The sequence below is a fragment of the Numenius arquata genome, chromosome 8 (assembly GCF_964106895.1).
Source record: "Numenius arquata chromosome 8, bNumArq3.hap1.1, whole genome shotgun sequence".
Classification (NCBI taxonomy): domain Eukaryota; kingdom Metazoa; phylum Chordata; class Aves; order Charadriiformes; family Scolopacidae; genus Numenius; species Numenius arquata.
In genome coordinates, this window is record NC_133583.1 from 34,880,508 (window position 1) to 34,904,776 (window position 24,269).

The 24,269-nt window shown below is 40.7% G+C and overlaps 1 protein-coding gene across 1 annotated transcript in view; it reads left to right on the forward strand.

Annotated features, from left to right (window-relative positions):
* The window catches only part of TEDC1 (tubulin epsilon and delta complex 1), a 78,756-nt gene that overhangs the window by 15,477 nt on the left and 39,010 nt on the right, over positions 1 to 24,269 (forward strand). Inside the window, exons 4-5 of the mRNA XM_074152215.1 lie at positions 7,268 to 7,438; positions 13,789 to 13,887. Coding sequence (XP_074008316.1) covers positions 7,268 to 7,438; positions 13,789 to 13,887 — 270 coding nt within the window. The remainder of the gene's footprint in view (positions 1 to 7,267; positions 7,439 to 13,788; positions 13,888 to 24,269) is intronic.

The window sequence follows — 24,269 nt, forward strand, 5'->3', positions numbered from 1 at the left end:
CTTTTCCTGCAGGATTTCCCTTGCCTCATTTTTGGCGGTGAGGAGTGCTGCTTTGCTCGTGGCGGCCTGATGTGTTTGGGGAGCGCTGCACCCCTCTCCACGCCGCCTCTGCTGGGGGAGCACCAGGGCCCCACTTTTGCAGCTCACTGGGCTCCTGTGTGGCTGACAAGGCTATTACCCTCTCCTTGCACTGCTACCCACCCTGTAAAGGCTTCTACCAGAAACTAAGGGAGAAAAATGCTTGAATTCTGCTTTTCTGCCTTTTGTACTTTTTAAAAGTCACTTCCAGAATACATAACTATTGAACTTTGAAGTGCTAATTTTTGTCTTTAGGTACTGGTATTGCCTATAGGCTTAAATATATTTTGTGGTCAGAGGTGATTAAATTAGGAATAAGTTTTTGCTGTACAAGAACTAGAGCGCTTTTCAGTTTGGAGTTTTGAAATCCACTTTCTGTATGTGTTAAAGCACAAGTTACAGGTGACAGCTGAAATTGTCTCTCTGTTGTTCTGCATGTGCATATGTACATGCTATTCCTTTTGGTCTTTTGTGTTTTTTTTTTTTGTTTTTTTTTTTTTTTTAATTCCATGCTTCGGACTTGTCATGGAACCTTTTTCCCAATGAAAAACAATTTCCTGTGATTGGTGGTTGGTGCACTGTTAAATGTGAGGTTAATAGCATTTTTTTTTGCCTGCCACAGTGAATACACTTTTAAGTGGTGGGTTTTGTTTTGGTTTTTTTCTTTTAGACAGCATGTCAAGGTAAAATGCTCTAAAAGAGGAGTCTGAAATAATCAGAAAGGCTTATAGTTTATTTAATCTGCTGTTTCTCTGGTAATGTTTGAATTTCAAATAAATTCAAGATTTCTTGAACCTGACATTACAGCTGATGTGTTCTGGATGGGGTTCTACCAACATGCTCAAGTGTGAGCTTTCACATGAGGAGAGGAAGAGGAGGACTGGTGTGCTAATAGGAAGGTTTAGCATGGTCATACTGGTACTCTGTACTTTGCTGAAGTCCTGTTTAGGGAGCTCCTTCCCAGTCCGTTAGAGAAACCGGGGGATTTTTAATATGTTTTATTGCCTCTCCTGCCCTCCAGTGGCGGGGAGCAGTCAGTACCTTTGTCACCATCTGATTTATCTTTGCTCTATGGTCTTATGATACAAATGAAAAAGTTTTCTGCTTTTGATGTCCCACTTCAAGTGATCAGGGTTTAACTCTCACTGGAGGATCTTTTGAAATAAAGCACTTTTTCCTCAGGAGGACAAAAGGAGCGTGGAAAGAAAGGCATGGCAGGCCTTCTACATATGGCAGAGCTCGGCCTCTCCTCTGCTGGAGGGCAGATGCTGTTGCTTCTCCAGTTTGGCCTCTTTCCTCCAGATTTGCTGCTGATATAGCATGCTGCATCTTTCTCTCTTCACTGGTTGCCTCCTCTCCAGCAACTTGCCACAGTGGAGCAAAGTGGACGTGGGCAAGCGGGGCTGCAGCTGCAGGCAGAACTGCAGTGCAAGGCACTATCTATACTGGCATTTCTTGAGCCCTGCAAAATGCAGTGCTCTGTGAGTTGAGGTCTGCCCCGCCACGTGTTTGTTTTGGTGTATTTGGGTTCCACGTTTTGTCTGAATACATGATGCAGTGAGCTTTGGGATTTAAATGTTATTTTAAATGCAAGCAATACCCTCGACCTTGCAGCTCCAAAGATTAAGCAACGCTGCTGTGCTCTGTTAAAGGCATCGTGCTTTTGCGCTGTTGCAGAGCTCTTAAGTAACCTCCTGAGCGAGCGAGGAGGGATGGGATAAGGGACTGAGTTGCTCTAGTGCCTCAGGCCTGTGGCCACTGCCAGACAGGCTTGTTTGAACAAGGCAGGAATGGGTAGGAGCTGCGTTCACATTTTCTCTCTCCCCTCAGCACCTTCTTTTTTTCAGTCTTTGCCAATCAGATACTAGCAGAACTCTTGGGAGTGCTGTTGTGAGTAGTAATTTTTACAAAATGCATTGAAATTTAAAAACTAAAAGGCCTTGCGGAAACATAACATCTTTTTTGTTTTTTTTTTTTTTTTAATTGCTGAAGATGCTATGAGCATAACTTCTATGTTGTGAGCACTTACGTTTGTGGAAACACATTCTTCTGTGCAAATTTCTGGATATTTAATTGGGAGTGGGTTCTTACACCATCTATCTTTCCTTGCAAACATCTAATCTGGATCCTACCTTGTCTAGGAGGAAATCCAATTAGTGTTGTTGATGGTGCAGTTAATGAAAATAGTGTTGTCCCTTTCACATTCATCTGTTCAAATTGTTCCTTTTCACATTTTTCCCTCCTGCAGATAGATATATGGCTGTATTAATTAGGAAAGCATGTCTGATACTGTTATTTCTGGCTATGGTGTTTAATTTTTTAAAAAAATTACACTCTGTTTAAAGATCGGTGATTACACAGGTTAACATATGTTATGTCACATCAAAACCGTTGTCTGAATTATGAGCAGTTCAGAATGAGTGCTCGGTAAAAGCTGCAGAAGCACTTTATTAGCTTGATTTATGTGATTGCTTTGCCTTCCCTGAGTCCTGCAGCCAGGGATCTAGATACGCTCCTTCCCACCTTTGGGATATCAGGCTGCGTGCTTAGTGTAGTTAACATTTGAGTAGTACCTGAGAGTAAATAGTTTCTGTCTAGACCCAGATTAACTCATGTGAAAATGAGTAGTGGGGTGGGAGTGTGTGTTAGTGGTTTTAACTGGCACGTGCTTTATTTCGCTCTGCTCAAGGATTAATGTCAGAGAGTTGACTTAATGTATATATCCATGGGTTAAACGTGCTTATCCATGTTCCAGAAGGGGCTGCTTCTCCATGGGAAGGGCAGCAAGCTGCTTGCTGGCTGTCCAAATATGGATGCAGAGAGCTGATCCTTGGAGGGATTTGGAAGATGTCCGGGGAAAAGCCACAGCACCGGGGCTGAGCCGGCAGTGGCGGGGGTCTGTCATTTACCGACAGGTGGCAGCTCCTTGTCACAAAAGAGCATCTCTCAGGGAACTAGCCCTGCCATCGCCTTGCTTTTACAGCAGTGCAGGCAGCATAGGCCTTTTCATTTCCTTTGTGTGTACAGGCCATCGTAAATTTATTCAGGTAAGAATTTATAAGCATTAAGATACCTATATGAATTAGGAAAGTACAGAAAGTATAGAAGTGTGATGAAGTTGCACAGCAAAGGGTTTTCTTTGCAGTACTGTTTGTGGCATATTGCAAGGTCACCACTGAATCCGCAAGGAATTTTGTTTTAAAACAATTTTGGGAGTTTGTTTAATTCAAAGTGTATGAACAGAGCAAGGTCAACTGCATGCCAGGTCACTGAAATTCTCAAATGGAGCAAGTAGTGCAAAAAATGCTCCCTTCTCACATGTTTACAAACACATGGATGCTTATATTCTTTGATAAACTATTTATATAATGAAGTAGTTGTTTAATTTATCTCCATTCACTGTTGGTAGAACTGCTCTCCAATTTCCAGTAACATGGGATTGCTTTGTATTTCAAGCCAACAAGAAAAGCTTTATTTCTGCTTTAAAATTTGAAATCTTAATCTTTAATTTCTCTCTAAGCAAGTTGCATGCAAGTTGTTTGCCCAAATGTATAGAACGTGAATGAAAATTGATATCTCACCATGTCTTCTTTTCATACCCTCCTTTCTCCCACCCCTTATTTTCCACCCCCCCAAGTACTTTTATATTGAATGGCTTTTTTCAGTTCAGTGTATTTTGTGAATCTGACTTGTCTGCTCAGGGCACTTCTGCCATGAGAACTGTGTTGGCTTTTTTTGCACTTCCTGCATTGTCCAACTACAACAAGTCCATTCACACGTTTTGAGAATGATCTGGCATCTTTTTTCATAACAACTGGACTTGAAATAGCCTGGGGGGAGATGTTTAGAGCAAAACTGTTGTGGTGTTTGAGACTGAACTTTAGGCTCCCTTGCAAAAATTTTGAATATATGCTCTTAGGACATAAACTATGTTTAGCTCTAAGCCAGAGATGTATTTATGAGCTTGGGGTAGGTTTTGTAGTTTGTGAGCTACCTTAGTTGGGATGGTGATGTGTGATGTCCTAGAATGTGTATTTATTATGGGGCTTGGCTGGTTATTTGCCTGGATCTTTTACCACAGGAGAGCTGGGTTTAAGTTCTGCCAGAGTGCGGGCAGGGAATTGGCACAAAGAGAGTTCATGTAAATATATGCACGTCACCTTCATCAGGCTTGTGCTTGCTTTTCTGAGTCTTGCCAATAAATGGATATTGAGATCTTTTAACAGCAGTACTTTGAGCTTTTAGGGCAGAAAGGCTTGTTTGGGGTGAGTGATAGCTGGAGTGGAATGGAGGGGCTTCATTCTAGCTTCTGCTTACGTTATGCTAATCATAAGTGCTCTGGCAAGTCCACATTGTCCAGTTTGACAAGACTATCTCTGATATCGCCAGTGTAATGGGAAAAGACTCTGACACTGCAATGAGAGTATTGATACATGTTGATGTGGCTTTGGTACTGCAAGCCTGTGGCACCATTCTGTAGCTGGACTCCATGCGCTTCACTTCGCTGAAACAGATCAAAGAGAAACATTAATTGCAGCAAACAGTTTACAAGCAAGAAGCTTTTCTGGTAAGTGGCTACGAAATGATCTCTTCCAGAGCTGATGTGGAGCATTCCAAGTGCGAGGAGGCCATTGAGAGCCCTGGGTAGTTGTCTTGGCTGCTCTCTTCATGACTTTGACTAAATAATATGCACTTCTGTATCTCAGAAGTGAATGTAGGTGTGTACCCATATTGCTGTATAGATTAGATAAATTCACAGTGATATTTAAAGCAAAGGCTCTAGCTTGGGCTGGTATTTTAGTGATTTTTCTCCCACTGGGAGAGCAGTAAATAGTCTTAGATTGTAAAGATGGGACTAGAAATTGAGGGCACGGTATAAGATGAAGACCTTTTTTTTTTTTTACCTTGTTTACTTTATGCCAGGCTAAGTATTTCATAGCAAAAATAAATTTTTTGTGCAGTTTGTGAAATAAATAATAGAGAGATCCTGTTAAAAAATGCATTGGCTGGCTTCCTTATTTTAATATTAATAAGGCAGGTTGCTACAATAAAAGTAGCTCTGCATGGTGTTTGTCACTGTACTGCCAAAGCAATCGAGTCTAATGCCATTCCTTCCTGAAGTGAATCCCCAGGAGAGCAGTATTTGTGCTGTTCTGAAACCTCTAACCAGGAAAGTTGGAATTGAACTGTAAATTATGGAAAATGCAGATTTTAATCTGGGAGTCCCAGGTCTGTCTTTGGCCTTGCAGCTTTCTGGCCATTTATGTGAAGTGTTTTGATGTTGTTTACACATGCGTTTTCTCTGCTGTAATGACTAATATCCCATTGCTTGGCTCATCGTGTTTATGGACAACTTGGCAATCGTATCTGTATGGTTTCATAGTCCAGAAACCTCTCCTGGTGGGGGCAAGGCAAGCTGAACCACGAAGGTACTTAGCTGGGACTGCAGCGCCCTAGAACACTGTGCCTTTTGATTTAGGGGCACGGGGCTGAAGGCGTCTGAGGAAAAAGAGTGACTTTGCAGTTGGCGCAAAGGAGATACTGTGGTTTTTTTCAAGGATGAATCTGTGCCTTTAAAAGGAAAAGCCCTTTACCAACCCTGTGCCCCTGTGATTTATAGCATGCATTTATCTGAGCCACAGAGCAAAGGGAAAAAACTTGTAATCTTGATACATTTTGTTATGTGACCAGAACAGCATTTTTGTGCTTATAAATAATAAGAAAGAGGTCCTGTCAGCTGAGCTGATATTTAGGTTAAAACAAGCATCAACAGGTTATTTGATCACGGTCATAGATACACTTCTGCTGAAATCTGCATTTAAGGCAAGATTAAACTCTCTTCATTTTACAGTTTGCATTTTTAGTTTATGATCCAAATTGGAATTACATTCAAGCTTTGCCTGCCAACTGAATCTTTATAAGATTTTATTGAACATGGAAGTTTGTGAAGGAGGGAAGCACATGTTTAAATATCATCAAGGTCTATGGGTCCAAATATCTGCTTAAGTGTTTTCTTGAAAACACTCATGTTTGAAGTAGACTTTCTAAATTTCCACTTTAAAGAAATGTCTTGAGAATCCAACAACTGGGAGACAGTTTCTTAGCTGGCGAACACATGTTCTGAATAACCAGGGCATCACGGTTCTGTGTTATTTCTACTTATGATATGCTGTAGTAAAAAATTGGGAATTATGGATTATGTTTATTTTATGTATTTTCTATAGTCTGGATGAAGTTGATAGCCTTACTTTAAGTGACATTACTGGCATCAGAAGTAAAACAACCCATGACTTCCTTTTTAATTTGCAATCTGCAGGAGTCCTAGCTGAAAATGGAGAGAGATCTGTTTGTACATGTGAATGATCTCTTTGTGCAAGAGGCTGGGGGAGGTGGAATTCCCCCCATGTTCCTTGGGAAAGAGATAGGACAGAAATGTCTTGCTGAAGGTGGTGGTTGGCGTTTTCATTTTTTCTTTTTCTTTTTTTTTTTTTTTTTTCTGCAGCAGAAGGTAAGTGGGACAAGATGAACAAAAGGAAACTCTTAGCTTCTCCCTTCTTTCCAAATTACTCTAGAGAAAGGTGGTGCAGCTGTAGCTGGGAGTGCCTCTGTGGACTCCTGGATGGCGGATGATTGTTTCTTTTCCTCTGTCCTGCAAGAAGGGAAATGCTGGGTGGAGAAGAGAAAATATCTGAGTAAGCACGGGCCCACAATTTTGTCCTTGTATAAGGCATTTACAAAATGGGGTCACCAAAACCAGCTTGCAGCACTTTTGGGAAGACACTGGAGGAGCTAAGTCTGTTTTTTATGTTCTTTGACTTATTAGAATCTAGACAAAATGTGATTTTTTTTTTTTTTTTTTTTTTCCCCTTCCCATCTGCGTAAAGAACATGCTTGCTGTGTCAGGAACACTGTGTCTTCCTGGGTATGGAAAATGAAAGACGGGAGAGAAGACAGCTTACTACGTCATCGCTGAGAAGCTGATATTTGTTCCAGACTTCAGTACTTGTTTAGGGTGTTCCCAGTCCTGTATTCTAAAATATTCCAATTTCTCTCTACTGCTGGAACTTACTTCCTTTTTTGGACAATTTTTTCCTCTTTGGCCTATTTGCCTTGTATGTTCTTCACTGCTGAATGATTTGAAAGTGTTGAAGCCAACTCAAAATATTTTGGTATTCTCTTCTGCTTTTAGTGTGAAGATGATCTGCTTAACAGCCAGAAAAGCACAACTGAAATAGCACCTGAATATGAACTAGAAGACAGAGTAGACGTTCGATATCTTCAGTGGTTAAATGGGAGGCTGAGGTTCCAGTGGCAGAGTTTGCACGCTCAGCACCAAGAGCAATGCAAACTTTTGCACAAGGTAAATGATTCTTCTAACTCACTATGGCATTGTTTATTATTTAAAAGCCTTGTCAGCTAGAGCTAAACGTACAAATTATTTTTGTTTGCTACTCCTGCATTTTCTATAGGTAAGAGTGAATTACTCTAAATATAAGTATCCCCACATTTCTCCAGCGGTGGCAGAACCATGATAAAATAAAGTATGTGCAGTGTTCGTAAGGTCATAATTGTTGTACAAAGGTCTCTCTTGCAGGTTGACACATTAGTCACTTCTGCAACCATACGGTGTTTCCATTTTTCTCAGAAAATGTCCGGTAGAAGCAAGACAGAGCATGCTGGTCCCACAGATCAGAAGAAGTGATTCAGAACTATATAAACTCATCGAAAATGTGGATTCAAAATATTGGGCGTGGAGGTTGGAAGTAATAGCAGCAAAATAAAATGCAGTTTCCCTTTCAGAAATACCAGGGAACATCTGAGCAGAACCCAAAATCTACCTGCTTTTAAATCAGGAATCAGTAGCAGTCTCTACACTGCTAAGATTACAGTTCTCTTCCCATTTACAAATAATGTTTACATGCCTGTCTGAAAATCACAGACATCTGGGAGCATCACTTCTGCACAGGCTGGAAACAGCCTGCAGTCCCAAAGTTGATAGTGGTGGTGGCTGCAGAGACAAATTTTTAAAAAATGGTTCTAAAGGTAGTACCAAAAGTTATTCAGAAATGTTTTTGCTAGGCCCCCTTTCTCCGCTCATATCTCTTCAGGTAACTTGTATGGACCCTTTTGGTATTGTACTCAGAATCTTCACAGAAAACCTTTTGAGACTAAGAACAGTTTTGAGAAATTTCCCCTCAAAACCCAACATTTATCAGAAAGTTGTCAGGATCAGAACAAGAGGGTTTTGACTGAAGATGCCTTCTTGGTTTTAATCCCGTGTCTGACAGAGCAATGCTGAAAACTATAATGAGGTTACATTTTGTTCTTTACATGAATTGATTGCTAGGGAAGATGTCTGATTGACAGCCCAAGGGAAAAATCAGGTGCTGTGTGTGCAGCATCTAAAATAACCTTTTGCTTCTCATTGCCCACTGTGAATGTGCTTTCCTGATCTGGGAGCTAAGATAGCAATTCACCGTAAGTGCAGGTGCAGTCCTTGGCTTTTGCGCTGAGATTACAGACACTGATGCTATTGGGAGAGGTGTCTTAGTAATATAAAACTCAAATGAAATGATTGGCATCTTCTCCCCTTGATAAGCTACCTCTATTTAAGGTATGCTGATTTTTATAGTAGGTGAAGCAAATATCTCCATAACTCATTATCAGTTCTCTGATTTATGTAGCACTTGGCAATAACAAATCATTAGGCAGCTTCAATACCTCAGCTTGCAGTTAATGAGACCAAGGAAGAATTAAGAGCAGGTCAAACCTGGGGCCTCGAGTACGAACATAGATACTCTCAATGGTCCGGGTCAGGCACTGAAATGATGAAGAGATGCTGATCGGGCAATATGCTAAACTTGTTGACAGGGAGATGATGACCTCCTGTGGGGATTGTACTTTGAAATAAACTTGGACTTCTTTTTCCCCTGTGGCTATCCAAGGAAGAATGTTTGCTAAAGTTAGGGCTGTTAGACAAACGTAAGAGACAGGTTAGTTATGCTGCAGTTCCCTGGACCATGATTTCCAGAATCTGGAATAATAAGCAGGAGGGAGGATGTTTCTCTGTTCATCCAGTTTCCCAAAGCTGCCATTACTGCCTTCTGCAACAGTCATCACTGGACTAAAGTGAAAGCAGTAAGCGGTGCTGGTGATGATTCTTAGGATCAGACTATGTTCTGCAGTGTGTGTAGAGGGCTGCCATCATGAATATTGTACATAGGAGGATAGACTGGAGCCCAGCTCCTGCATATATGGTCATACACCAATATTATGCATGCTCAAATACGTATGTGCAACTGTGGGAGTTCTGTTCAGAGCTGTAATAAAGTGCAGTGCTCTGATTTATATTTTAATCTGAATTAAAAGCAGGAAAATTGAAAGGCAAAAGTGACTTTGGAAGGGACTTCATTACAGTGCTACATTAATGTTAACATTTATGGTAACACAAAATATAACATACTTACACAATTTAACAGCTGCATAAACAATAATTGGTATTTCCTGACTCTTTATAGAGAAATTTTGGCTGTGCTACTGCATTAATTTTAAAATTTTTAAACTGGTCTGCTATGTGTTAGAAGACTGAGCTGACTCAATATGACCTCTATATGAGCTGCCGCTTTTCTCATATAAACCACAAACACAGTATGCAAGAGGCTAATGAGTGTTATGTTTTTTAATTATGCTGACAGATTTACAGAGGGCTTTCTCTACAAAATGGTAATTATGGCTTTTACTCGCTCTGTTTAATAACTTAACAGGTTATGTATCTCAACTGCAGAATAGTCTTATTTACTGCTGATCATGAGCTATAATTTTTGCCAAGTAGTGGCGACACTTCCACAGATTTTGTTCTGTGACTCACATAGGCTCTAAAATACCATATTCTCTATTTGGGGCTTTTTGAGAAAAATGCATCGCACTTGGAAAATATGTTCTTATTCAGGAGATGACTGCTTTGCCACTCTGTATTTTGTAAGTATGGATATTGCTGCTGGAAATAAGAATTGTAGTGAGAGGCTACCAAGTTAGTCAAGGACTAGCTGAGTTGGGCATGATCTCCAAGAAGAGGTTGAGGGAGTTGGGCTTGTTTGCTCTGGTGGAAAGGAGGCTGAGGAAGAGGTCACCTAGTAGCTGCCTTCAGCTATTTGGTGGATAGTTACAAAGATGGATCCATGGTCTTCTCAGCAGTACCAGAAGACAAAGGGGAAGGGGCCACTGGTTATAGCTTGGAACGTTCAGGCATATTAGAAAAAGCTTCTCTGGGATGATAGGTAGCATTGGAGCAGGTCACCAGAGACGCTGAATGGTCTCCATCCTCAGAGGTTTCCAAGACCCACGTACACAAAGCCACAAACTGATGTTGGTGATAGTCCTTGTTAGAGCAGGAGGTAGGACTAACGACCTCCACAGGTCTTTTCCATTTCTATGATTTTGTGAAAAAATTCTGAATCGCTTGGGTGATCAGGGACATGCACTTTCAGGTTAGAAGTGATGAGTCATGTCTTAATGAAATAGTACTGTACTGCACTGCTTAAAGAAAGGGAAAGGGAGCAGTAGGAGGGAAATATGAGGGGGAAACAGACAAAAATTCATGGCTGTTCTTTCTCTAAGGCACATAGATGACAACTGAAAGTGATTGCTGGGGCCCTATCTACCCTGTCCTGCCCGCAGCCACTCTATGTTGATGGTATGAAGTTCTGCAGTAACCAGCGTAGGTTACTGAAGAGGGAAGCCCCTCTGGAGCCACAGCCAGTCACGTGTTGGGGATTGCTTGTTAGGTGGTCTGACTGGCTTTTCCTCTTTGCTAGTTCTTCTGTTGAGCTGCTTTTCAGTGACTTCAGCCCCCAGAAGGCATGTTGAAGCTTACATATGTCCTGCTGTAGAAGGAAAACTTCCTCAGGGAAATCTTAACTTCTCTGTTGCTGAGGAATTTTGCAGCCTGAGGCTATGAGCTGTTGAATAACATTATAATGACTTCTCAACATGGACAGGTTGGCCTGCTTTGAAAGTATAATACAGTAATACCATTATAATTCCCTCGAAATTCTCAGTGGTACATATTTACCTGATATACCTTCAAATATATGGAAGTGTGAAGGATAAATTACCGTGTTAAGGCACGCCTCTTGGTTCTTTCTGTTCTGTTTCCTCCTCTTTCTGTCAAGTGCCAGAGGAATATCTATCTGCCTGGTTTTTGATGCCTTTTGAATTCATAGGGGAGAACAGCTGTTTTTAGTTAGGCTTTGAATTACCACTTTGCCTTAAAAAATGTGAATACGAAGCCTTGCATAGTTTCAGAAAAATAGGTAGGAACCTGTGTAGTTTAAAACTGGCATTGTTTTTTGGGCCTGTTAAATACACTGTGCCACAATCAGCATGTGAAAAGAGATAGCGGAACAAGTGAGTTTCTGCAAAGCCGATGGATTTCCCACAGGTATTTTCAGCTGTCCTCCATCCACTGAAGACTAGGACAGAAATCACACCTGCAGTATGGGGAAGGTTGGATCAGGTTCAGAGATGAATTTTGTTAAGCAGGTGAAGGTCTGATTGTGGACTATGGATATAAGTTAGTACAACTAAAATTATGTTAAATGGAAGTTGTGATGATAGAAGAAGAGTTTAACATAATTGGCAGTATCAGGTCATGGTAAAATGACAATAATGGTTGTAATGTGCTTGGAAACTGTAAGAGAAAGTGTTTTATTCTGTTAGTAAGAATGCAGAGCGGCGCTGGGAAATGCCTCCTATGGATGGAGTAGTTTCTTGTGCCTTCTCTAAGATAAACAATATAAAATAAGGTATATTACAGTGGCTTGGATTGGTTGTATCTATATATCTGATGTTGTAGTAACAGAGTAAAGGGCCAAGGACAAAGTCTTGATCTCTGAAAAACAGAGGGCAGAGACTGGTGCTGGGTGATTACCTCATTGTCAGTAATTTATGAGTGAGCTAAACTGCAATTGTTAGATGCATCTGTATCTTGGCATGAAGAATCTATCATGTTACTCTGTAAATTACTACATTGGTTAATTATAGCTTTTTTTGTCTTGATATATTTTGTTTGAAAATCTTTATTTTTTCCTAAAGTGAATTTGCCATTAGATCTCAGTAGGCATTCTTTAACGCAGGAGAAGTTTTTCCTCTTGTGCAAGTGTGTGTGAACTATGAACAAGCCCCCTTTTCATCTCTTAGGTGAATTAGTCAAGCTGATCTCCCTTGCAGGGTATCTAAGCTCAAAGGCATTTAAGCATTTATACTGGGAACTTCCCAAAGTGGTGCTCAGGGTGGAGCTGCCCCTGTACTCTCACGCAAAGGTTAGTGTAAGGTTGAGTCGGACCTGCCGCCTCCTCAGTCCATCACAGTGCCACGCACAACAGCAACACATGCTCTGTCTCTCACCCTCTCCTGCTTTTACCTTTGTACTGTCTCCCTTCCTAAGCCTACTTTCATCTTCAGTACGTTGCGGTTATCAGTAACAGATTGTAAAAGCAAAAATACAAATACTGGATTATTCCAGTTACAAATACTGGATTATTCCAATACCCATCTAGTCTGGTCTCAGGGGAACACCTTATTCCTCTGTTGTTACAGCTTTAGAGTATTTGTTTTGAGCTTAAGCTGGTGATGCTGCTGCAACATAATTTTGAAGAGGAGCTGAAATTCATCCCTGGTGCTGGAGGCCCAAAGGTTTGGCAGCCGGAGTTACACAAGAATGCAGCAGGGAGAGGAGTGGCAAGTAGAAAGGAAGAACATTGTGTGGGGAGGTGCTCTTTTATTTTTAAACTCACATAGCTCTGCACATGTGACAGATGGTTGTCACCAGAAGTGAGTTTTGGGAAAGGAATGCTAAAATATTCTGAAGTTTCAGGGAAGGTTTGATAATCACCCAGTGCCTGTCAACTTTAAAATAGTTGTCAATACCCAAGTGTATGATAAAGTTCATATTAGAATAAAGGAAGAAAAGCAGGAAACATTCTCTGTCTTCTGGCAGAAGTATTAATGAAATATGAGCGATTGTCTGACAAATGTGCACTGCTATCTTGTTTGGCAGCTGCAGTTATTACAGTAACAAAGGGATCAGCTCTGAATAGGAGGAATTGCTTTTTATTGTTCCCTTGACTAACTTAGGAAGCTTCTTCGCCAAGTAATTGATGATACCATCACCAGCGCAGCTGGGACAAGGTCCCAGTAAGCGAAAGGCAACAATATATAGCAGCAAAAGAGAAACTTACTGTAACTAGGTAGCATGTTCTGCTTTAAAGGAAGAAATCAAAAATTCTGCTGAGGGTATCCTTTACCTCTGTTAAGACTTCTGCTATCTGTGTACATGGTTTTTCCTTTCATGCTATGCACAAGAGCGTGTGTAGTGTAAGGGAAAACACACTAAGACAGGATGAAGAGAGAAATCTTTCAGTTTTACTGTGGTGGCAGCAGTAGCAATTCCTGCGTGTGGTTCTGGTAGCAGTACCAGATGGACCATTTTGTGAGATGGTTGTGGTGCGTGATCATCACTTCCTGCGGGCTGTTTTAAAAAGGTCTGTTGTTTTGGTGGTAGAAGTTACATTTGTGCTTGTTTATTGGGAATGGGCTTGTAACCACTGGTTCATATCACCATTTCAATCCATGCAGCCGTTAGAGGGTAGCTAATGATGTTGTTAATGATCTGGTCCTTGTACTCGACTAATATCTTTTAATCTATTCCAGATCCATTTATTCACCAGTGGCTCTCATATGGACCAGGTCCTTGGACATTTTTCTGTCACAGAAACAGATCTCGTTAGACAACCGGAGAACTACAAGCAGGTAATGCTTCTCCTGTAATTCTTGGATGCTTAGTATGCTTTACACAAACATCATTCAGCAGAAAACTGCACTCCTTGTAACATGTTTTTAGCTTGGTTTCCAGCACCAATAAAGGCTTATATATTGAATTGTCAGTTTCCTCACTTATAACTTGTATTCCACAAATAGTTTCTTTCAGTTTGATAGAACATAGATGCAATGATATTAAGCTAAGCTTTGTAAAAACTGGTAGACGGGGAGTGGGGAGAGACTTGACTGAAAATGCCACTGAAGAAAAGGCTTTTAGAATAAAACATTCTAGATCAGTTGGGTGACTGCTGTTGTATACTACCAGTACACTACCACATCGGGGCCAGCCAGGCAGAGTGTCTGCCTGTGACCTTGCTTGGGTGAGTTGACAGTGAGAACATGGAAAGATCTGATTGATCTCTCAAGGAGAACCAAAGCACATATGATGTTAGCATTGATTAGTTTGAGGAATCATGCAAGTTGACTACCTTTTTGGATGGTAGTAAGGGACTTTATTTTGAGGAATATTTTGGAAGCACAGAACAGTTGAGGTTGGAAGGGATCTATTGAGGTCCTCTGGTCCAACACTCTGCTCAAGCAGAGTCACCTAGAGCAGGATGCCCATTGCCACGGCCAGATAGCTTTATTCATCTCCCAAGTATGGAGACTCCACAGCTTCTCTGGGTGACCTGCTTCATGCTCAGCCATCCTCACAGTGAAAAGGTATTTCCTTATGTGTTCAGACAGAACATCTGAGGACACAACATTTTTCCTAGAGTACTGTTGTACCCTTATTTATATATTTCTGCTGCTCTCAAATACTCATGTTTCGATTTATTATTTGAAGTAGTACAATTCACTTGTTTTAATACAATATAATACATTTGTTTTACAAATCAGTTTGTAAGATTTCATTCTATGTGAAACTGAAACAAGATTGAAATTTTAAGCTTAGCCCTAACAAAATCAATATTTGGCATATTTCTGCTGTCTGTCCAAATCTGTTTACTCAAAGAAGATATTCTTTCTGCTGCTACCTTAAGAACAGAAGTGGGCATTGTAAATACCATGCACAAAGAAATTCAGAAAAGTAGATTAGAAGGTGGGAGATAGTCTTATGTTCAAACCCCCCAAAGTAAAGTGCACATTAATCTTTCATTACTGAGCATTCCTTTGAGGAATGGTTCACATCCAGCTTCTTGATAAGGTTCAGCTGCTTAGAATATTTTCCTGGAAAATTATTGTTTTTCTAGAGCAAATGGCTAAGTCAGCTTGAGATATTTTTTTTCTTTTTCCTCTCGTTTCTGCTTCACAGTCCCACTCCTATGGTTTGCTCAGCAGCTTGGAACACACAGCAGCACAGTCGTCTGAAGCCTACACTTTATAGTCTTCCAGAGCTTAGCAAATGTCCAGAAAGGTCTGGTGGACTGGTACTAGAAACTTCCAGCTGCGTAAAAGGACTTTCCAACTACCTCTTTCCGGAGCCCTATCCTGAATATCTCACTAATCTGTTACAGTAAAGTGTAACAATACTCTAATAAAGCCTATTTGACTGTGCTGTTAATGAATCATTCCAGGAGTTTTCTTTTTTGCACGCTGTTCTCTTTCCTGGATGCCTGCTTCAGGTCTGCTGTTCAGCGGAGGCTCAGGATAAAATGAAAAGAATCCTTTTGTATTTTAAACATGGTGGTTGGGTAAAGTGCTATAGTCAAGGAAGTGACTAGTGGGCAGCTATGTTGCTTTGTTAAAATCTGCGGAGGCTTCATTCCACCTTTCCCAGGCTTAAACAGCAAATACATGAAACAAGAGACACCCCTTCAAAACAGGGGTGATCACTGAGAGGGACAGAGGCAGGGTGGCAGAAGGTGTTTTCTTCAAATAAGCTATGAGTGGCTGCAGTCTCCATCTCCAGTTTCTGGGCTCTGATGGCTGCAATCCCAAACAGGCTCCAGCTCTAGTGCATGAGTGTTGGAAATTCTTTCCTTATGTCACTTACTGCTTAACTGGTCCAAAATTGGAACTGTTTTTCAGCATAATCAGCTGTGAAATTCTTAACCTCTTGAAGCTTTTGAACCTATTCAGGTTCTTCTGACCTGCTCTCTTGTGCCCAATTCTAAAATAAACAGGAAAAATTGCAGGAAATCATCAAAACAGTATATATACATAATAGTAATATACATATTTTTGAGAGACTTAAAATTCTTATTGTCATCATTTGTGCAATCTTTGTAGTTTTTGTCTCCCCTCACCCTTATTTCCCAAAAGCAACTTCCAGAAGTCATATGCTCAGTATGTATGAAGACCCCAATATAACAAGGTGGTATGGACTTGAAAAGGCAAGGCTGTTTCAAGTGTCAGTTTTCCAGATGGATATAAAACTCAGTATGCAAAGTGTTGCTTCTTTGGAAAATGTAATAAAAAGCCTCAAATTTTTAAATATCTTGATAAGATTAAGTAAATTATACATATTTGAATAGCTTGGTTTTCAAATATTGGTGCAGATGGCAGCATTCTGCCAAATGTTTTTTTTCCAAAAACTGTGAAATAATTTTTTCTCTTTAAGTAATGTGACACTTCTGTTAATGTTACCTCAAATAACAACCTGCTGCATGGATCAATAAAAAGAGCAAGCACGTCAATATGTCTTCCTGTAATGCACCCCTGTTGGTGCATGGTGTTATGAATTCCTTCTCATGTTAGGCATCCGTCAAAGGATAGAAATGCAAAGTGGATCGAAGTGTCAAAAATTAGCTATCATAGAGAGGACATTGGGCTGTTTTTATTGAAGCCTAGAGTTCATTTTCATCAAAAATATCCTGAGAGATAAGTTGCTCTGTAATAAAACAAGACATGTTTAGTCTGGCAGGAAAAGTGTGATAAGACACAGATAGCTGTGAAGTTAAATATCAGTTTTGGAAATGGAAAAATCATGCTACTCCCTTTCTATAGTAGTTGCACATTAACTTGTTTAAAGTGTTCTTCCTTTGGATTTCTAACTATAAAACTCTTTTAGTGCTTTTATGTACAGGGATTTTACTGGACATTATTATTCTTTTATCATCATAAATGTCTTTGTCAGATTCATAGAGCTGGAAGTTTTCCAAGTGTAATAGTTTTAATTATGTTTTTCTCTAGTGAGGCATGATCAAAATTCCAACTTTTTCTGCGGTCTGGCTTTGCTGTGGGTGATGTATGTGTGTGGCTGTGAGTTGCAGGTCACCACTGTGTTTAGTTCCTGTGCCACCCAGGAGTGTCAGTGCATGGGAGGTGACGTTATTTCAGCTGGTGTTCAGTTTCCACTTGAAGCACACGGGCATGCTCATGTTAGTTCCTGCCCTCTACATGTATGTCCTGTCTTTCCCAAGATGTCTTTTTGAGCACTCCCTGGCTGGAAGAGTGTTGCACGAGGAATATGCTAGTGGTCATTTTCTCAGCAGAAGCATCTCAGTCACTGGTGATGGTTATGGAGCCACTCGCCTCCTAGGTTGTGCTAAAGTGTGCAAACTGGGGACAATTAAAGTGTGGCAGCGTGCAATAGCCTGTGCATTGCTAGGAGCTTGCATGTTCATTGTGTCTTTTCTTGAGAACCTCTTGCACTTATCACTCTGTGTGTTACAACATGGTCTAGTGCATCTTGAGTGTCTTGTGTTTTGGTACGTTTTCCAAGCTGTATCAGTACTGCTTGCTTCTTAATGGTTCCCCACTGTAACCAGGGGGCTGCTGTTATTTGCCAGCCTGAATTATCTCAGGGCAGAAATGGAGTTCTCATCTCTGGGACTGCCACTAAAATAGTTTGGAAACATACTGGGGAGAGCATGCAGAAGATGTGGCTAAGGGTAAGTAATGTCTGCCCCAAACTCTTCAGGGCAGAACGGCCTATCTGTGAGGAGGCAGTCAGATTCCTCTTGTGACTGTGAGGACAGTGGTGGTGCGGTGGGACTGATTGGGTAGGTTTTCATCATTGTGAGCATAATATAATCCAATTCTTGTCTGTGAAGCCCATTTACCTTAATTCTACATTGTAGTGTCAACAGTTCTGATGCATTCAATTAAAGTTCTCATCAAATTGTTACTGTATAGAGATCAATGAACTCTGAAGCAAAGCAGCCCGGTCCTTCAGTTTCTTCTGTCTCTTCTTGTACTGCTTTCTATGTGGAATTAATCTTGCTGGTATTGTGATTAGCAGAGATTAAAAGTTGTAGTCAGGACTCAGGTCATTGGTACAATGCTGGCAGTGCTGGAGTGATCATTGAAATTGTAATGGGTAAAGATGACACCTTTAAATGCCAGTAGATCAATTTACTGAGTGTGACAGCAAATAAATAATGCAGCTGTCTGCCAGATGGACATGCAGAAAAATTCATAGAACTTGGGTGTGAATACCTAATAATTTTGTTTCAGAATTTTATGAAAAATATTTATACTTGCTGATCATTAACACATTTTAAAAGTCATTTCTTTGTCTTAAGGAACTCAGGTCCTTGGTAGCAAGTAAATAAGAGCAAACAAATAGTCAGTCTGACTTTGCATGCATTATGTATGGTCCATTTCATGCCCATAAAAAATTCAGGTGAGTTTTAGCTCTCCAGGCAGCAGGGATTGGGTGGGATGGGATAGGATGGTATAGACATAGCATTCATCTGCTTTCTGGACTGTTCATTATCAGGGAAGGAAGCCAATGTACAGTATGTGCATTTCTTTCTTCAGTCAGATGGGACTCCATAATTTCTTATTGGGACATTCAGGGGTAAATGATCAAGTTGTAAGATAAGTTGATTGTAGGCCCTAAATCTCGTGGCAGTTCCCATTTAAAACATCTGTCCCAGATGGCTGTTACAGATGGATGACACAACAGGTTTATTCTCTGTGAGTAATAGCCCATGGTTTGAATTCACGCAAAGCACTAAAGAGCTTCTGTTCTTTTCAGAACAAGTGCATTAGAAACTGATGGGCTTTGAATTTTCAAAAATGTTGAATATGCATTTACTAGTTACTTTGCATGAAATTTGAGTCTTCAGTTTGGGTCATGTGCATGCATATGCATTTCTTGCATAAAGCCATCCTGATCTGCTGATGTGTTTTATCTGCATAGGCTATATCTGTTAAACGGTAAGATCAACCAGTATAGTCAGTGCACAAACAGCATGTGAGGGTTTTTGGTCCATTTCCATTCCAGTGACAGCATCGCCTCCTGGAAGGTATGTGAAGGCAGAGCAGCAAAACTGAAGCCTCTTACCTAATACAAGTTATTCAGCCGGTTACTGAATAATTGCTATGGTATTGCATTGTCTCTAGAAATGGATCCTAAGTTGCTGAATGTCTTGGATGAAAATGGAATAACTTTTGCAGGATAATTCCAGCTGCTGAGTGCTGGGCTATATTTGGTGTCCTTGTGCTGGTTGTTTGGGACTTCATGGAATGTTCCTGGTGATGACAGATGCTGCAGGCAGGGGCTAAATGAAAATAAACAGTTAAAACCCTGCTGCTAAGCTTGACGCTGTGTCACATTACTGATTTGACACAGACCTGTGCTAGTATGTAGTATTTCTGTAATCAACCCTGTTATGGTCTTGTATGGCAGGGGTGGAGGATATGTAGCCTTATTTGAATTTTAAAGAGCCTGCTAGGGGACCATCTGATATTTTATGATGTCCTTCCATCTGTTGTACAAGAAAGAGTTGACCCAACACATTTCTCAGTCTAGGTACCAATGGAAAAAAAAATCACATTCATGCTATAGTCTGTGATGCTGCTTTGTAGAAGATTAATTCAGGAAGTGAAAGGTTGTACTGTGTGCAAATTGCAGAAAAAAGATTAGTTCTTTTCTGAAAAATTGACCTTGAGCTTCAAGGACAAGCTGCCTTCATTGGTATAAATTGTTGTAGATTCATTATCTTCTGTGATGCTCTGGCAAATAATTCTGTTTGATCTGGTCCTCAGCTTTTTTATGTTAATTGCTTCATTCCCTTGGTAAAAGCCATGGTTCTGTCATTTCTATCATGGAACAGGATCAGTATTTCATGTTGTAACTGCCATTCTGATTAAGGACAGCTTTACCTATTTGTCATCGTGTTTCAGTTTCTTGAAAGAAAAAATACTTGAAATTTCTCAAGTGGACCTTGCATAAACAATAGAGCATAAAGTTCAAGAGTAATTGCATGGCTTGTGAGTATTTGTGAAAATGTGGGGTTTTTTGTTTTGGGCTTTTTTCCTGTGCATGATCTGTCTGAAATCTCACCTTGGCCAGTCTTGATTCCACAGAAATCTTCATGAAGATTCATTTTACTAGGTGTTTTGCCAGGCTCTTTGTGAGCTCTTCATGGAAAGATTGTAGCACAAACCCATTTCAAGGTGGGGAGAGAACGTGTTGCTAAGAATGAGATTGGAAAGGTGGAGAACAGTCTTCCCCAAAGGAATACAGAAGTCTGTGACCCAGTTCTTGGAGCAATAGGGTAGAAGAGACAGCCAAGGCACAAGGGATCTAGACCCAATGAGATTTTAGACTTGATGCACTGCCAGAATAAACTTAGTTTGAATCAGTAGTGTCTCCTGACCATTAACTGAATCTGCTTACGAGGCTTCAGATGACCAGAATCATTGGATTCTGGCATTGTTGAATTTTCAGAACAACAAGTAAGCTGATATATTCTGTAGCAAGAACAATTTGTTTTTTTCATTTCCTTTTACAGATTTTTTTAAAGGTACAGGTTTTTCTAACCCAGTGCATCACAATTTTTACCTGTTTATAACCAAGTTTGGTTTTCATTGATGATTGCTGCTGAGAAGAAGTTGTAGAACTGTTGACCTTTAATAAATTTCAGGGTTCACCAATGAATTGTATGTTAGACCCATGGACACACATGTTTTGAAAAGGTCAATTATGACAAGTTTTTTTGAATTTGCATAATTACGCTTGCCGCAGCACTTTGAATAAAAATAGCAAATGCTTTGGCCTTTTAAAGTGTTCAGGTTTTCCTTCCTTCCTGTCTTTAACTTACTTTTACTCAACCACTCCAACATCGTTTGTTGAAGAACACGGGGAACATGGACTGACTGTGTTAGGAGCTGCAGGCTGGGAGCGGAAATAAGGCTCTGGACAGGCAGAGGAAATGGGTAGTATGGACACTGAAGAGCCTTTTTGCATTGGCTCTTGTTCAGTGAAGTCAGAAGCTGGAAGAGATCCCTGGACAAGAAGCCTGCACGAGGGGAGTGGGGAGGCACGGTGGCTGTGATGACATGAAAGAATTCAGACTATCTGGGTGAAAGAAGGCTGAGTGAGGCACTGAAGAGAGGCTGCAGCAGAAGGGGCTGAATATGGGCAGAAAGACGAAGACTGGAGAGAAGGGTTATGACAGCAAGCCATGAATGTGAAGATGAGTCTATCTAGAGACTTGAATCACTGTTTTGCTCCTTGCAGTGTCCTGAGAAACTTCCTACCTACAGGAAAATGTCATCACCCTCCAATGATGGTCCAGTGGGCAACCAGTAGACCTGCAGACAGCCTACTGCTGCTGCTTGTTAGTCTGACCCAAGAGTCTGATCCTGCAAATAAGCAATTGGTATCTCTGCTGCAGGAGGAATTTTCAGAAGTATCTTTTTTAAAAAAAAAAATAAATAAATAGCTAAATTGGATAAGATAATGCAGTGTAACATTATTATTTTAAGTATGCTTATTAGGTTATTTTATCCTAGAACTACTGTATCATTCAGAGTGCAGAATGCCTTGTTTCTGAGTTAGAGCTGCGGTGAAGAAAGTGGTTGATGAAGGTGAAGAAATAGCAGTAAGAGTGGGAGAATTGTTGGAAGAGGAAGGACACTTTAATAGCTGAGACAGTGGAACTTTGACCTAGGGAGCTGCAATACTACTCGGCCTTTGAGTTCTCAAGTTCCCTGTGGCAAGTTACTTAAACTAGACTTTCCATGGTGGGCTGCTGATGGGGTGCTTCCTGGTTTTCATGCATCCTATTTGATGCTGAGGGAACTGATTTTGGAAAAGTTGAGTGTTCCAAGCTGCTACTGAACTCGGCGGGACCTCTGCTTGGAGCCCCTCAAGAGTTTCAGCAGTGCAGGCAGCCTCATCTAGTAATGCCAGATTTAACCTCGGATGGTGTAGTAGGTCCTTGCTGCATGCTGCTCTGCTGAAGCATTAGGCTGGATCCCAGAGTCAGTAGAGTGGTGTGTGTTAGTGCAACCTGGGCCAGCTGCTTGGTTTCTTCCAGTAGAGCTGATGAGCTGAGGCAGTGTGTCATGGCTGTGTTGGCTCAGGAACTAACTCAATGAAAACTACCTAAAGCATCTCTGCAAGTTGTTGAGTTGTGCTGGGTAGATGTATCCATGAAGGGCTTTACAGTAATTTTTAAATTCTCTGAAAGTCGGGTCTCAGAAGACTCAGTTAAGGCATCCAAAAGAAATGGAAGCATTTAACTTTCATCTCTCTGCTTTCATTTCCCATTTGTAAAGCGACAATAATACTATCATCTCATCTCACATGGGTCATTAGGAAAGATAACTTGTTTATGTGGAAGATAAAAATTCTGTCTTCAGAATGGGATCTGAATGATGTATAGCAAATAAGTCCATGGCTTCCCTCTGAAGAATAGACAGAATAATATGCAATTTAAAAGGAAAAGGAACAGCTTGTGGAGTGAACACCAGCCATTCTGTGCCCTTCGTGAGATAGATTATGAACGGAAATATTTTGGTCATGTAGTTCTAGAGCTTATACACATGGGATGGTCAAATTAGGGTTGTTTAGGCAGCTTAAATTCTGGCACTTTTTAACTTTGAATGCTTCAGTTTCCAACCTTAGCAGTTATCTTGCTGGATTGTGCATTAAAAGTGTAAAACATACTTACTGCCATGTGCTCTGAACAACACTGCCAGTCAAAGCCAATGCTTTTTTTCCCCTGTTAAATTACTTAGTGTTTTGTGTTGTCATTCCAGCCGCAGTTACTTTAGACATTTTACATGCATGGTAGTCAGATTGGTGAGAACTAACATGGGAGCTGACATATTAATATTGCAGAGGAGAGCAGATCTGATAACATGTTGAATTATATATGGGGCTCCAGCACCTAAATGCAGGAGGCCTGGAGGCTTTATGCAAGAAAGCTTGAGGGAACTGAATGATCCCGAGTACTTGATTTTTGATGGTGGTTGTTCAAAGAAGAAAGAGTGGAGGCTCTAAGGATGCATTTAATATGAAGGTCACCTGCAGGCTCAAACAAAATATACCCTCTGTGCTGGTGTATGATGAGCAGGGTCAGGAGCACAACAGTGATCCTTGGCTGCTCAGAGCTGGCTTTCTGACCCTTTCCGAGTGTCCTGCCCTGTCCTAGACTGATGCTTTCCTCTTGGTGCCCTGATAGTGATATATAAGCTGAATGATGGAGCAAGAACTGGCTTTAAATGTCCATGGGTTACATTGATTGAAATATTTGGTATTTTTTTCCTCTCTAGATATCTCTAGTCTTTTGGTGGTGTAATGTCAGGAGCAGAGTGCCTGCTGCGGTGCTGTGCACAGTGAAATCTGCTACACTGCGATGGGTAGAGTCTCAAAGCCTGCAGGGAGGATGAGCTGTACTGGGAAACCCACATTTTCCTTGTGCATGAGTATGTTCAGTACGATATATTAAAGTCCTTTGGCCCTCTTAGTGGGACTGCCTAGATCACCTTCAAAATGCAGAATACATATTATTTACTGTTGTTTTTCTGGGAGAAGGCTCTGTTGATTTGAAGCTTGGTGCATGGAAGGTTATTAAAATTGGAAAAAGGTGTTATATTTGGCTTCTTCCATCTGTGTACCTGGGAACCCCTCACAATTGCTGGAGCCGCAATGAATACTGTCTTACAAATGGGGTGATTTGGTTGTTGTTATGTATTTCCTGTAGAGTAGGAGAGTGGCTACTGAGAAAAACAATTTAAAAATGAAATAAAAAAAACCTCTCAGTGATTCAGATATCATTTTTCCTTTTCACATTTCATCACAAGGAAAGAATAAGCACTAAGAAAGCAAAGAAACTGTCAGTGACAGTGTGCTGCCCACTCCGTGCTGCGTGGCAGGAACAAAGAATTTTATTCCTGCCTTTTTTTAATGATTCCCTCTACAGAAGGAGAGGGTAAGCTGCCATGTCATTTTCCTTCCGAAATACCGTAGGCAATTGGGGTTTCAGTTCATTTGCTGACATTTATCACATAAAACATGATTTGCTATAGTAGTTATTAAAACCTGTTGGAAAGAGTGGATCAGGTATTCATTTGCAAAAATGAGGCAGAGCAGATGCAACCCTCGTCATCCGTGTAAAATCAGGAAGAATTACAGAGGTCAGATGGCTTCAAAGCTGCTTTTAAGACAGTGTCTACTTGTAGCTGAG